This window comes from Oncorhynchus nerka, linkage group LG24 (genome assembly GCF_034236695.1).
Source record: "Oncorhynchus nerka isolate Pitt River linkage group LG24, Oner_Uvic_2.0, whole genome shotgun sequence".
In the NCBI taxonomy this organism is placed as follows: Eukaryota; Metazoa; Chordata; class Actinopteri; order Salmoniformes; family Salmonidae; genus Oncorhynchus; species Oncorhynchus nerka.
Genome location: NC_088419.1, coordinates 35,491,044 through 35,506,999, shown reverse-complemented (window position 1 = coordinate 35,506,999; position 15,956 = coordinate 35,491,044). Strand labels below are relative to the sequence as shown.

At 44.3% G+C, this 15,956-nt stretch overlaps 1 protein-coding gene across 2 annotated transcripts in view; it reads left to right on the top strand.

The window, feature by feature from the left end:
* The window catches only part of LOC115107907 (alpha-(1,6)-fucosyltransferase-like), a 163,028-nt gene that overhangs the window by 75,140 nt on the left and 71,932 nt on the right, over window positions 1-15,956 (top strand). For both annotated transcript variants that reach the window (XM_029631668.2, XM_029631669.2), the window contains exon 2: window positions 10,461-11,071. In XM_029631668.2, the coding sequence (XP_029487528.1) occupies window positions 10,869-11,071 (203 nt within the window). In that variant the 5' untranslated portion in view covers window positions 10,461-10,868. The remainder of the gene's footprint in view (window positions 1-10,460; window positions 11,072-15,956) is intronic.

The window sequence follows — 15,956 nt, the reverse complement described above, 5'->3', positions numbered from 1 at the left end:
TAGCATCCTAACTGAGACGGCTGTAGTCTACTCCTAATGATGAGTCATGTAGCATCCTAACTGAGACGGCTGTAGTCTACTCCTATTGATGAGTCATGTAGCATCCTAACTGAGACGGCTGTAGTCTACTCCTAATGATGAGTCATGTAGCATCCTAACTGAGACGGCTGTAGTCTACTCCTATTGATGAGTCATGTAGCATCCTAACTGAGACGGCTGTAGTCTACTCCTAATGATGAGTCATGTAGCATCCTAACTGAGACGGCTGTAGTCTACTCCTAATGATGAGTCATGTAGCATCCTTACTGAGACGGCTGTAGTCTACTCCTATTGATGAGTCATGTAGCATCCTTACTGAGACGGCTGTAGTCTACTCCTAATGATGAGTCATGTAGCATCCTAACTGAGACGGCTGTAGTCTACTCCTAATGATGAGTCATGTAGCATCCTAACTGAGACGGCTGTAGTCTACTCCTAATGATGAGTCATGTAGCATCCTTACTGAGACGGCTGTAGTTTACTCCTAATGATGAGTCATGTAGCATCCTTACTGAGACGGCTGTAGTCTACTCCTAATGATGAGTCATGTAGCATCCTAACTGAGACGGCTGTAGTCTACTCCTAATGATGAGTCATGTAGCATCCTTACTGAGACGGCTGTAGTCTACTCCTAATGATGAGTCATGTAGCATCCTAACTGAGACGGCTGTAGTCTACTCCTAATGATGAGTCATGTAGCATCCTAACTGAGACGGCTGTAGTCTACTCCTATTGATGAGTCATGTAGCATCCTAACTGAGACGGCTGTAGTCTACTCCTATTGATGAGTCATGTAGCATCCTAACTGAGACGGCTGTAGTCTACTCCTAATGATGAGTCATGTAGCATCCTAACTGAGACGGCTGTAGTCTACTCCTATTGATGAGTCATGTAGCATCCTAACTGAGACGGCTGTAGTCTACTCCTAATGATGAGTCATGTAGCATCCTAACTGAGACGGCTGTAGTCTACTCCTATTGATGAGTCATGTAGCATCCTAACTGAGACGGCTGTAGTCTACTCCTAATGATGAGTCATGTAGCATCCTAACTGAGACGGCTGTAGTCTACTCCTATTGATGAGTCATGTAGCATCCTAACTGAGACGGCTGTAGTCTACTCCTATTGATGAGTCATGTAGCATCCTAACTGAGACGGCTGTAGTCTACTCCTATTGATGAGTCATGTAGCATCCTAACTGAGACGGCTGTAGTCTACTCCTAATGATGAGTCATGTAGCATCCTAACTGAGACGGCTGTAGTCCATTCCTAATGATGAGTCATGTAGCATCCTAACTGAGACGGCTGTAGTCTACTCCTAATGATGAGTCATGTAGCATCCTAACTGAGACGGCTGTAGTCTACTCCTAATGATGAGTCATGTAGCATCCTAACTGAGACGGCTGTAGTCTACTCCTAATGATGAGTCATGTAGCATCCTAACTGAGACGGCTGCAAACCTGTTTTTTTGCTGCTCCTATTTGCTGTATTCAACCCCAGGTGTGTGTCTTGTTCCGCTTTACATAACTGTATTCCAGTAGTCAGCCAGTGCACCCATCACCCCCTCCATCTTGTTCTTAGCACGTGGGTGCACCTGTCGTCCCGAGCTACCTAGAGGTAATACCAGGAGCACACGCTAATATGCACAAACTCATGTAACCACATACACAGAGTACACACACTGTACAAACGGAATTCCATTACTGTCTTTCACGTGTCTGAACCCCACTAGATGTGTAAGAAACGTATTCTACTGCTTCATGCTTTATTCAATAGATTGGGTTTAATATGGCCTTGTGAAAGATAGATGACCTTTCCTAGGGCTTCACGTCTAGCTCTTCTAGCTCTACATTCTGCTAACCCTGGTTGGTCTTATAGAGAGTATGTGTTAGTGTGTGTTATTTGTTATTTTGTTATTTCATTAGGATCTCCATTAGCGTCTTCAAAATCAGCAGCTACTCTTCTTGTGATTCACATAAAACATGACATAATACAGACTATTAATAGACAATAACAGCTGAAGAACAGAACTGCATACATTTCAAATAAGAATATAATAAAGGTCCTGTACTGGTGTGTGTGTGTGTGTGTGTGTGTGTGTGTGTGTGTGTGTGTGTGTGTGTGTGTGTGTGTGTGTGTGTGTGTGTGTGTGTGTGTGTGTGTGTGTGTGTGTGTGTGTGTGTGTGCGTGCGTGCATGCTTGTGTGTTTGCATGCATGCATGTGTTTATGTGTGATAGCATCATGACGACATCTCCCAGTCCTGGCTGTACTGAGAGTTAGGCGCGAGGCGTCAGTATAAGGTTGGGCAGTATCCAGATTTTCATATCATCATGCCGTCTTTCTCTCGTCCCGTGATTTATGGTATTACTAGCTTAGTACATAAGGGGGCGTTGGGTGTCTATTATCAGAATGCTAACAAAATAAGCACAAGTAAGAGTGAAATTCCATGGAGGCTGCTAGCTAAATATGCAGACGAGCACAAACAGACATAAATTAATTGCAAAGATAGGCAATCCAGCTAATAAAGTTATACATAGTGTTGGTCCCATGTTTTATGAGCTGAAATAAAAGATCCCAGAAATGTTCTATATGCACAAAAATCTTATTTCTCTCCAATTTTTTCCACAAAATTGTTTACACCTCTGTTAGTGACCATTTCTCCTTTTCCAAGATAATCGATCCACCTGGCAGGTGTGGCATATCAAGAATCTGATTAAACAGCATGATCATTACACAGGTGCACCTTGTGCTGGGGAAAATAAAAGGCCACTCTAAAATGTGCAGTTTTGTCACACAAGACAATGCTACAGATGTCTCAAGTTCTGAGGGAGTGTGCAATTGGCATGCTGAAGCAGGAATGTCCACTAGAGCTGTTGCCAGAGAATTGAATGTTAATTTCTCTACCATTTGCCGCCTCCAATGTCATTTTAGATCATTTGGCAGTATGTCCCACTGGCCTCACAACCGCAAACCACGTGTATGGCATTGTGTGGGCGAGCGGATTGATGATGTCAACTTGGTGAACAGAGTGCCCCATGGTGGCAGTGCGGTTAAGGTATGGGCAGGCATAATCTACGGACAACGAACACAGTTGCATTTTATTAATGGCAATTTTAATGAACAGTGATAACGTGACGAGATCCTGAGGCCCATTGTCATGCCATTCATCAGTCACCATCACCTCATGTTTCAGCATGATAATGCGCAGCCCCATGTCACAAGAATCTGTACACAATTCCTGGAAACTGAAAATGTTCCAGTTCTTCCATGGCCTGTATACTCACCAGACATGTCACCCATTGAGCATGTTTGGGATGCTCTGTATTGACGTTTATGACAGCGTGTTTCAGTTCCCGCCAATATCCAGCAACTTCCACAGCTATTGAAGGGGAATGGGACAACATTCCACAGGCCACAATCAACAGCCTGATCAACGCAATGTGAAGGAGATGTCGCACTGCATGAGGCAAATGGTGGTCACACCAGATACTGACTCATTTTCTGATCCATGCCCCTACCTTTTTTAAGGTGTCTGTGACCAACAGGTGCATGTCTGTATTTCCAGTCATGTGAAATCCATAGATTAGGGCCAAATTCATGTTTTTCAGTTGACTGAATTCATTATATGAACTGTAACTTAGTAAAATCTTCGAAACTGTTACATGTCGCGTTTATATTTTTGTTCAGTATAGTTAAGACCTACCGAATGTAATTTTTCATGAGTTTGGACATTTACAAATGAATGTGGTGCCTCGTTAACTTATTAATTCGGCCACTTACTTAGATAACTAGTAACTTAAACTTAGGGGTTGCTTTAAGGCAGAATTTTCCATTTTTCAGGGAGGAAAATGAGATAAAACGCCTAAGAAATATCTTGCTGTGTTTTGTAAACACAGATGTAAAATGCTTCTTATTGTAATTTTTGCATCAGACTCATTTTGTGCTTCAGTTGTACTTCTCGGGATGAGAATTCACCAACGGCCGTTATACCAGTAGACAGTGCTCTGACTGATGTGCAGATACTTTTCTCCTGTAGGCTACTTCTCACAGTGTAGCTTCATGCTTTTAAGTTATTGCAAGATTAACTTTAAGCTACATTCTTTATATGATAAACATAAGAAATTTGATGGCCAAGGATCTTTTTTTTTGCAAAAAAAGACCTTGATTTTTCATTGTAAACGCCTTTAATTGTTTGGCTGCTAGCCAAATAGCGTTGCACTTCCGTTGTCATCTGATGAAAATCAAGCCATTTTTTGCCGAATGTGTTGCACTAATGTATCTACTGTGGAAAGCTATAGTTGCACGTCCCTGATCCCTCTACTGAAGCAAGAAAAGACACTGTTGGGTTTTCAATATAAACGCGACCCCAGTCAATACACATTTGGACTCATCCGCTCCTTCTTTCTCCCGTTGTGCTATTTACAAACAAACACATGACTGGCTCAACTGTTCTGGGGAACCACAGTAAGCTTCACAATGTCAAATAATGTGACAGGTGAAATAATCATGCAATCAGCGTTGTCTCCGAATGTATTGCACAAGTTGACCTCAGGTATTTACTTAAAAAGTAGCCACAAATATTAAAATGAATTGAAAAAGATAAAATTACTAGTTTTCATTTCTATATACCCCAACATACGGTATATACGGTATACCGCCCAAGCCTAGTCGGTAAGAAGATTGGCGAGATGGCGGTGGCTTGAGTCTACCCGCTTACGAATAGCGCTGCGCATCTTTTATTCCCTTCTATTCACCCATATTCCCTCTAGTGCAAATGTAAAAAAAGAGTCGTCACATATTTAATTTAGGCTGGAGTGGCTGGCGCTTCACTTTACATCAGGTTGCTCTTTTTTTGAGGGGAAGAGGAGAGGGGGAAATTGTGGTCAGAAACAACCACTAAACGACTAACTTGTCTGAAAATGTCACAGCTGTCAGCAGGACCTCGTGGTCCTTCCACTTCAAATGACTCTGGTGCTGAGGCAGTATTTTCGATTTCCTGGTTTAGACCTAACATTATCATTTTTTGACTTCTGCATCTCGCTATTAGCTGGGCTCCCCACTTGTGCCATCAAACCCCTGAATGCTGCAGCCCCCCTGGTTTTCAACCTTCCCACGTTCTCCATGTCACCCCGCTCCTCCATACATTCCACTGGCTTCCAGTCAAAGCTCGCATCCCTGGTGCTGGCTACGGAGCAGCAAGAGGAACTGCCTCCTCCCTACCTTCAGGCTATCCTCAAATCCCCCTACACCCCAACCCGAGCACTCCGTTCTGTCACCTCTAGTCTCTTGCGGACAGCTCGCGCTCAGCCCAGTTCAAGCTCAGTCCCTGCCCATTTTCCCGAAAGCAGCTGAAACCCTACCTCTTAAATAATCCCCCTCCTCTCCTCAACCACCCCCTTCCTCTAGCTCTGAGTTTGCTAATAGCTGCTTTATTAAGGAAAAGTGGACTTACTGTTCCTGTGATATGTGGTTGTCGACTTACAGTGCTGTGAAAAAGCATGTGCTCCCTATCACATTTTCTCTACTTTTGCATATTTTTGATACTGAATGTTTTCAGATCTTTAACATAACCTAATGTTAGATAAAGGGAACCTCATTGAACAAAGAACACGACAATGACATACTTATTTAATTGATTTCATTAACAAAGTTATGCAACACCTAATGCTACTGTGTGAAAAAGTAATCGCCACCTTACGGCACTGCAGCTATCTTAAGATGTTTTCAGAAGTCGCTCTGGATAAGACAAGTCTGCTAAATGACAAAAATGTATATATATATATATATATATACAATACCAGTCAAATGTCTGGACACCTACTCATTCCAGGGTTTTTCTTTATCTCTATTATTTTCTACATTGTAGAATGATATTGAAGACCTAAACTATGACATAACACATATGGAATCATGTAGTAACCAAAAAAAGTATTAAACAAATCAAAATATATTTTAGATTTGAAATTCTTCAAAGTAGCCACCCTTTGCCTTGATGACAGCTCTGCACACTTTTGGCATTCTCTCAACCAGCTTCATGAGGTGTTCGCCTGGAATGCATTTCAATTAACAGGTGTGCCTTGTTAAAAGTTAATTTGTGAAAAGCATTAATTCATTCATTCTTAATGCATTTGAGACAATCAGTTGTGTTGTGACAAGGTAAGGTTGGTATACAAAAGATAGTCCTATTTGGTAAAAGACAAAGTCCACATTATGGCAAAAACAGCTCAAATAAGCAAAGAGAAATTACAGTCCATCATTAAGGTCAGTCAATCCAGAAAATGTGAAGAACTTTTAAAGTTTCTTCAAGTGCAGTCGCAAAAACTATCCAGCACTATGATGAATCTCGCTCTCATGAGACCGCCACAGGAAAGGAAGACCCATGGTTACCTCGTCTGCAGAGGATAAGTTCATTAGAGTTACCAGCCTCAGAAATTGGCAATTAACTGCACCTCAAATTACAGCCCCAAATAAATGCTTCACAGAGTTCAAGTAACAGACATTACCTGTTTAGAGGAGACTGTGTGAATCAGGCCTTCATTGTCGAATTGCTGCAAAGAAACCACTACTAAAGGAAACAAATGAGAAGAATAGACTTGAGGAATTGGCATTAGGCTGGTGGAAGTCTGATGTGTCCAAATTTGAGATTTTTCCAACCGCCGTGTCTTTGTGAGACGCAGAATCGGTGAACAGATGATCTCTGCATGTGTTGTTCTCACTGTGAAGCATGTAGGAGGAGGTGTGATGGTGTGGAGGTGCTTTGCTGGTGACACTGTTAATGATTTATTTAGAATTCAAGGCACACTTAACCAGCATGGCTATCATAGCATTCTTCAGCGATATGCCATTCCATCTGGTTTGCACTTAGAGGGACTATCATTTGTTTTCAATAGGACAATGAACCAAAACACACCTCCAGGATGTGTAAGGGCTATTTGACCAAGATGGAGAGTGACAGAGTGCTGCATCAGATGACCTGGCCTTCACAATCACCTGACCTCAACCCAATTGAGATGGTTTGGGATGAGTTGAACCGCAGAGTGAAGGAAAAGCAGTGCTCAGCATATGTGAGAACTCCTTCAAGACTGTTGGAAAAGCATTCCATGCTCCAACCCTCCCTTGCTTCAATTAGAGGCCTCGGAGCATGGTAGTACGCATATTGAGAAATAACCATAACAGTTCCCCAGAACAGTTGAGCCAGTCATGTGTTTGTTTCTAAATAGCACAACAGATTAACTCTTAAGGATCTGCATCGCCTAAAATGACCTACCCAAATCTAACTGCCTGTATCTCAGGTCCTGAAGCAAGGATATGCATATTCTTGATACCATTTGAAAGGAAATACTTTGAAGTTTTTGGAAATGTGAAATGAATGTAGGAGAATATGAACCATTAGATCGGGTAAAATTATTTTATTTTTATTTGTTTTGTACCATCATCTTTGAAATGCAATGCAAGAGAAAGGCCATAATGTAGTACTCCAGCCCAGGTGCAATTTAGATTCTGTGCATGTGCAACGTTTTAGACTGATCCAATGAACCATTGTATTTCTGTTGAAAATGTTGTATCAAGACTGCCCAAATGTGCCTAATTGGTTTATTAATAACTTTTCAAGTTCATAGCTGTGCACTCTCCTCAAACAATAGCATGGTATTCTTTCACTGTAATAGCTAATGTAAATTGAACAGCGCAGTTAGATTAACAAGAATTGTTGCTTTCTGTCAATATCAGATATGTCTATGTCCTGGGAAATGTTCTTGTTACTTACAACCTCATGCTACTCGCATTAGCCTATGTTAACGCAACTGTCCCGTGGGGGACCCACCGATCCTGTCGTGGCTCCAGACTACTTCTACTGTAGAAGGAAATGAGAATACATATTATTCACCATTTGAACAAAATAGATTTCATGGCATAGGTTGTGATTTTCTCCCACATTCCATAAGGTATCACTTAGCCTAAACCTATACGGGAATCTCAGGGTTGATGTGTGGATCTCACATTTTCATTCCTGTGAAACGCAAGCGTCTGAAGAGTGTCACCTCTCCTCGTTCACCTCATATTCACAACAACGATGTCTGTGTTGAACCATTGAATCAGACAGCAGAGAAGGCAGCCTTCCATTTCAGTTTCACTTATAGTAACTATTCTATTGTACTAAAGTCATTGTAACCTACTGATACAGAGTGTGCCACAAGCTTCCCCTGCTTATTTTGTATGTGTTTTAGAGAAATATTAGCAAATAGCAAATATTGGTCTGTGCTATGGTGAACTCTGGCACTGAGGGTAGTGTGTTCCCTCTCTATTTATTATTTTATTTTCTGGGGTAGCAAGGGGCCATAGTCATTGTTTTGCTAATCTCTGCTAACCCAGAAGTAAAATCTCACATAATTTAATCAGCTGCATGATTAACATCTGTGTTCATACATGTTAGAAATTGAGAGTTCTACACCCTCCCACCCTCCCTTTCTAATCTGTGTGGGCACAGCGCTAAGCATTCGAGGCATAGGAGTTGAAGCACCGCCTTCGCCCCAATCCTGATACGGCCAAACAACCTGTGACAAAAAAACAAAAAAAAACGGAACTAATGCTGCTCGTTATCTCACGCATCCCAATCAGTCCCAGCAGATTCTTCTACAAGCAAAATCTGCCCACGGGGCATTAATGTCTTGCCAAAGCACCAACAGATCCTTTTAAAGGCTGTGTCAGGAGAAACACTAGCCTGGTTCCAGATCTGTTTGTACTGTATGTCAAAGAGCATATATGACATGGCCATACAGCCAAACAAATCTGGGACCAGTGCTACTGTGGTGCTCACCCTGACCCGGTCCAAGCCCACTTAACACAATCTTCATTACTACTCCAGCCAGACAACCTGTCTCCCTATAACATGATGACGAGTGATTCACAGTCACCCTCCACCAAGCAAATGCATTAGCTGGCAGCAGCTAATCCTCGCACTGCTTATTTCCCATAATAAAAACACAGCTCAGCATTATCCTAGCCCTGCATACAGTACGTCAACCTGTCCTCATGTCAGCTCGTGTTAGTCACAACAACAGTGCAGAGCCGCCACGGAGCACAGTGGCACGATATCATTTTGGCTCTCAATAGCTGGCCAGAAGGACTGGTCGGCCATTACGACTTGTTGTGTGTGGGAAGATCTCAATTGCGTTCTCCTTGCGTCGTCTCTCCTCTATGCTCGCCTACTTCTCAAAACCCATTGGATGAGAAAGCCAGAGGTCCTTCCCGTTTGACCTTCGCCTCCAATGTGTTTTGAGAAGTAGACAAGGAGAGAGAGGATGCGAGGAGTATGCAATTGAGATTCTCCCTGTGTGTGCATGACCGCAGTTGTGTTCAGGAGTGTTGTCAGTGAAACATGAAGGGCCTACATGGCACCACTTATGTCCTACATACCAACTACGCAGCATGCTCCATAAATCACATGCTGACGTACACTGGCAGTGCAGCTAACCTACTTATGTGTTACCACGCTAGTCCCAGGTGATAATGATCACACACACATCCTAGTGAGACCAAACATACAGATAGGCACGCACACATGACATTCCCTGTCATGTCTCAAAGCACGGTCCATACACAGCATCTGTAGGTCCAGTGCTTTGTTGGGTTTTGGAAGCTGATAGAAAAGGGGTGTATTGTCATAAACCCGGCAACGTCCGTGCATCTCTCTCTCTCTCTCTCTCTCTCTCTCTCTCTCTCTCTCTCTCTCTCTCTCTCTCTCGGTGATGTGGGGGAGGTGAAGTGATGATACAGGGATTTTTTTCCACATGCTCCATTGTGCTCGTCACATCACCTTGACAGTGTTCGCACATCGTCACAAAGACAATGGCGATGGCAGCGGGAGTGTACAGGGGAAAACCAAGGGAACGGCCAGGGATTTAGCCATCACCATGGGAAGTCATTAGCCATTAGGCTTAGCCATGCCTAAAAGTGAGAGGAGAGGTGGAGAGAGAGAGAGAAAGAAAGAATGAGAGAGAGACTGGGAGAGAGAAAGGCAGAGAGAGAGAGTGAGTAAACAAAACATCCCTGTCTCTCTGCCTCCTCATCACAGTGCATTGTGTTTCTCATCACCCTGGAAATGTAAATTGCGGTGTCATGCTGATCAATCTTGAGGGGCTGCTGCTGAGCCTGGGCTGCTGAGCCTGTTACACCCAGCAAACCTTGTTCCTTTGAGCTGTGTCTATGCTTCTCTGGGACTGTCTGCGGCATGTCTGATGCTCAGCTCTTCTCCCAGGCATATGTCTCTCTGTCTGTCTGTATGTTTGACCATCTCTCTCCGTGTGTCTATGTGTGTGGGTTTGGGTGTGTGTCTGAGCGTCCGTCCCTTCGTCAGCCCATCCGTCCGTCCCTTCGTCTTTCTGTCCGTCTGACAACCTCTCTTTCTCTTTCTGTCCCCATAGAAGCCAGGCCAAACACATGAAGTAATCAGGACCGGAGGAAAAGGTGACATGTACAAACCAGGTGCAACCAGCAAGGGGCAAGGAGTGGAACGATAAACACACAGTCACCAAGGAGCACGAAAAAACAGGAGGTGGAGACCCCTGCAGGACAGGATAGGAACAACAGCCAGGAGCCTTAGTCAGTCAGTGAACCCTCTGAGGAGAAAAACATGCTCTAGCACAAGAAGAGGGGACTGGTCGGAATACTCACCAAAGAAACACCCAATTGTATCCCCTTTCACGCCTTCCACAAAACCCCTCGTCTCTCTTACTACCTCCCTCCCCCTGCCCTGCGGTGCCAGAGAGGATGCCCTGGTGGGTATTGTGACGGGGCGCGACGGTGTGTGTGGGTGGCCAGGCTGAACTACGATGCGGCCCTGGGCGGGCTCGTGGCGCTGGATCACCCTGGTGTTGCTGGCGTGGGGCACGCTGCTCTTCTACATCGGGGGCCATCTGGTGAGAGACAGCGAACACCCTGAGAGATCCAGCCGCGAGCTATCTAAGATCCTGGCCAAACTGGAGCGCCTCAAGCAGCAGAACGAGGACCTGAGACGCATGGCAGAGTCCCTCAGGTAACTACCCGGAGGGGGGGATGTGTGTGTAGAGGGGGGTTAGTCTGTGTCTGGTTTGTGCGCGTTTGTGTGTGTTTATTTGTGTGTGTGTGTGTGTGTGTGTGTGTGTGTGTGTGTGTGTGTGTGTGTGTGTGTGTGTGTGTGTGTGTGTGTGTGTGTGTGTGTGTGTGTGTGTGTGTGTGCGTGTGTGTGTGTGTGAGGGCCTGCATTAGTCATATGTCCAGCTGTAGGTGCAGCATTCAGTTCCCTCCTGTGATATCCTCAATTGCTTTGAAGCACACACACTTCAGACAGCTGGTCTCCGATTAAATCCCTTGCTCTTGTAATTATTCAGGATTGGCTTGAAAGCAAAGGTAGGATTCATGGCACCAAAACAAGTCCAGCCTTCAAACAGGCACTGTCCAGATGGGTCTCAGTCAGAGACAGTGCCTTCCTTGTGTTTGTTGTTATTGAACAGATAGAGCCAGCGTTCTGCAACCAGTCAGTCTACTCTGTTAGAGCAGGTCAGGACCAGTGTTACCACCCAGCGTCATAAAGGTAATGTCTTGCTGTCTTGCTAAAGTCCCACTAATCTATATTGCTAATTATCAGAGATGACATGCCAGAGCTATGAGGCTGGGTAGATGGGTATGTATGTGTGTGTAGCGGTGAGTCTGAACTGAAGCAGGCGCAAGCCCGGAGACCGCTGCGGAGATGTGTCTTATCTGTGTAATAAGAGAGACCCTGCCCTTCTCCACCACCTAACTGCTGGCACAGACATGGACCAGGGCCTTTGTGTGTGTGCGTGTGCGTGTTTGTGACAGCCGGCCTGAGTGATGTGGCTCTTACCACCTAGTTGTCACGAACTGACATACTCACTGACTCACTGTTTGACTAACTTACTATATACACTGACTGTACAAAACATTAAGAACACCTTCCTAATATTGAGTTTTTTCCCTCAGAACAGCCTCAGTTTGTCAGGGCATTGACTCTACATGGGATGCTGGCCCATGTTGACTCCAATGCTTCCCACAGGTGTGTCAAGACGGCTGGATGTCCTTTGGGTGGTGGACCATTCTTGATACACACTGGCGTGAAAAACCCAGCAGCGTTGCAGTTCTTGACACACACAAACCGGTGCGCCTGGCACCTACCACCATACCCTGTTCAAAGGCACTTACATTTTTTGTCTTTCTCCTTCACCCTCTGAGAGGCACACATACACAAAACATGTCTCAAGGCTTAAAAAGTATTCTATCATTTGAATGTTTGTGCTTTTCTTATAACTCATTTCCGTGTTCTATTCATGTGCTGTTCTATAAACCAATTTCTGTGTTCATTCAAGCGACTCACTGTACAAATCCTCACTATCAGTAGCTGCAATTTGGCAGTACGACCAGACCTTGTTTTGAGAACGAACTAAAGATATCTCAGTATCAAGTATCTCAGCTTAGAGAGAAGAAGCCTCGTGAGATATTGGTCAGTCACATGAATGAAACAAAAGCGTAATGATGAATTAATTATGCTAAATCATGCAAATATAACTTGTCTGTGTATAGCCGTATATAAGACAAACTGCTGGGACTGCCACGGCAGAGCTTCTGATTAACGTGTGTACTATGGTGCATTGAGATAGTTGGAACCTTTCCAACATGCTGACAAATAGACAATGATTCATTTAAGATTGACTTCGAGTGTCCCCGTGTAAGAATTTCCACCACAGTGGATTTAACATTTGGCATCATTAAGGGATCATAGACTGACCAGGTGAATCCAGGTGAATGCTATTTCATGGAAAGAGCAAGTGTTGTTAATGTTTTGTACACTCAGCGTATGTCACCAACTCACTGACTGAGTGAATTATGGCTGTGACTAGTTTCAGGTTGACTAGAATGCCTGGATAGGTGTTGAACTTGTTGTGTTTAATATATCAGCTAACCCATCACATGATATAGAAATCTGGTGTCGGACTGTGGAGTTGATGACGTGGCACACGACATGTGAGCATGTATTGCAATGTAGTCACCCTGAGGTGCAGCCATTAACTCAGTATCTCACACCTCCACTACATTAACTCCCACTCAGCCTCTCCCTCACTGATTTGAGAGACAGGCCGATAGCCCACCCACCAATCACCCAGCAGCACTAATGAGGGGTGAACACAGGGTCGGTGTGGCGATCTGCCTCTGGTGCCGCCCTCTCCACAGCTGTCAATCACCTGGTGTGTCTCACACAGAGATGATTACACGCGCAAGCGATATGTCGAGAGAGAATGTGTGTGCGCGTGTGTGCGTGTGTAAAAAAAAACAGCTGGCCAGAGCGATGAGGGCCTGATCGATCCCCAGGCATGCGGATGGCGAAAGGGAGGGATGATGGATGAGGTGAGGTCTGCACCATGCAGATATTTAGGGATGGGTGGAAGAAGAGGATTGTTAAAGAGAGAGGAGAGCAGTGCAGGCACTGTTGTAGCACACACCCCAGCAGCCCCCGCAAGGCAAGGGGCCCACGTTATAAGCCATGATTTTATTTTTTATAGCAGGAAATTAGCTCTTAAACAGCATCATTTTCTCCAGGCCTCATGGCAAAATTTGTAAAATAGCGAGAAACTGATATACGCCACTGAGTGCAGGTCGCTATGATAACATGGACAGGAGGGAAAGAGAGTGGAGGGACTGACATGGACGAAATGGAATGGAGAGAGATGTACAGTCTTCATGCTCAAGCACACAAACAGTGTCACGCCCTGACCTTAGTATTCTTTGTTTTCTTTATTATTTTGGTTAGGTCAGGGTGTGACATGGGTTATATGTGTGTTTTTGTCTCATCTAGGGTGTTTGTACTGTCTAGGGGGTTTTGTAGATTTATGGGGTTGTTTCCATATAGGTGTTTATGTAGGTCTATGGTTGCCTAGATTGGTTCTCAATTAGAGGCAGGTGTTTATCGTTGTCTCTGATTGGGAACCATATTTAGGCAGCCATATTCTTTGGGTATTTTGTGGGTGATTGTTTCCTGTGTCAGTGTTTGTGCCACATGGGACTGTTTCGTTTCCATTTCACTTTGTTATTTTGTACTTGTGTCATATTCAGTATTTTCTATTAAAACATGGACACTTACCACCCTGCGTATTAGTCCGATCCTTGCTACACCTTGCTACACAGAGGAGGAAATCCGTTACAAACAGGGCCGTTTGCAGGCAGACACACAGGTCCGGTTGCAAGCACACACACACAGGGCCAGGTGCAGGCATAAGTGACATAAGCGGTTGCGTGGCCACAAAAACGTTTTACCGCAGGGGGGGTCCCCCCAATCAAATCTTGCTTAGGGCACCCAAAAGGCTAGAGCACACACAGACACAATAAGAAAGAGCTGAATGGTTTATTGGTTTTTCTCTACAGTGGTCCATTGACCATTATCTGTCCATTAGACGGTCTCCTCCTAATGATATAGACTTATTGGAGTCTGTCAGTCTGACTGTCTGCCTCCAATGAGACTGAGAGACAGATTACTCTATTACTCGGTGTTCTCCATGCTCCATGCAGCAGATCTATAACTGTGCTTTATGTGCAGGCGTGCGTGTTTGCGTGCGTGTGTGTGTAGCAACAGTCGTCAAAAGTGTATATAAAGGTCCAAAATACAGTTCTGATAAATGTAACAGCTGCATAATGGAGTAAAACACTTTTATAGCACATTCAGTGCATTCGGAAAGTATACAGACTCTTTCCCCTTTTCCACATTTTTTGTTACAGTACAGCCTTATTCTAAAATGAATTAAAATGTATTTTTTTCCTCATCAATCTACACGCAATACCCCATAAGTGCAAGTTAAAACAGGATACATTTTTGTGCGAATTTAGATCCTCTCAAGCTCTGTCATGTTGGATGGGGAGCGTCACTGCACAGCTATTTTCAGGTCTCTCCAGAGATGTTTGATCGGGTTCAAGTCCGGGCTCTGGCTGGGCCACTCAAGGACATTCAGAGACTTGTCCCGAAGCCACTCCTGCATTGTCTTGGCTGTCTGCTTAGGGTCGTTATCCTGTTAGAAGGTGAACCTTCGCCCCAGTCTGAGGTCCTGAGCACTCTGGAGCAGGTCTTCATCAAGGATCTCTCTGTACTTTTCTCCATTCATCTTTCCCTCGATCCTGACTAGTCTCCCAGTCCCTGCCACTGAAAAACTTCCCCACAGCATGATGCTGCCACCACCATGCTTTACTGTAGTATGGGGCCACGTTTCCTCCAGAAATAACAATTGGCATTCAGTGCCTTGAATTCTAAATAAATGACTGACAGTGTCACCAGCAAAGCACGCGCCACACCTGCATACCTCCTCCTCTCACTTACTCTGCGTCTCACAAAGACACAGCGGTTGGAACCAAAAATCCCAAAGGACAGATTTCCACCTGTCTAATGTCCATTGCTCGTGTTTCTTCTTCGTATTGTGTCATTTAGTATTGGTTTCTTTGCAGAAATTCAACCATGAAGGCCTGATTCACACAGTCTCCTGTGAACAGTTGATGTTGAGATGTGTCTGTTACTTGAACTCTGTGAAGCTTTTATTTGGCCCGCAATCTGAGGTGCAGTTAACTCTAATGAACGTATCCAGAGGTAACTCTGGATCTTCCTTTCCTGTGGCAGTCATCATGAGAGCCAGTTTCATCATAGCGCTTTATGGTTTTTGCAACTGCACTTGATGAAACTTCAAATGTTCTTGACATTTTCTGTATTGACTGACCTTCATGTCTTAAAGTAATGATGGACTGTCATTTCTCTTTGCTTATATGAGCTGTTCTTGCCATAATATGGACTTGGTCTTTTACCAAATAGGGCTATCTTCTGTATACCACCCCTACCTTGTCACAACACAACTGATTTGCTCAAACACATTAAGAAGGAAAGAAATTCCACA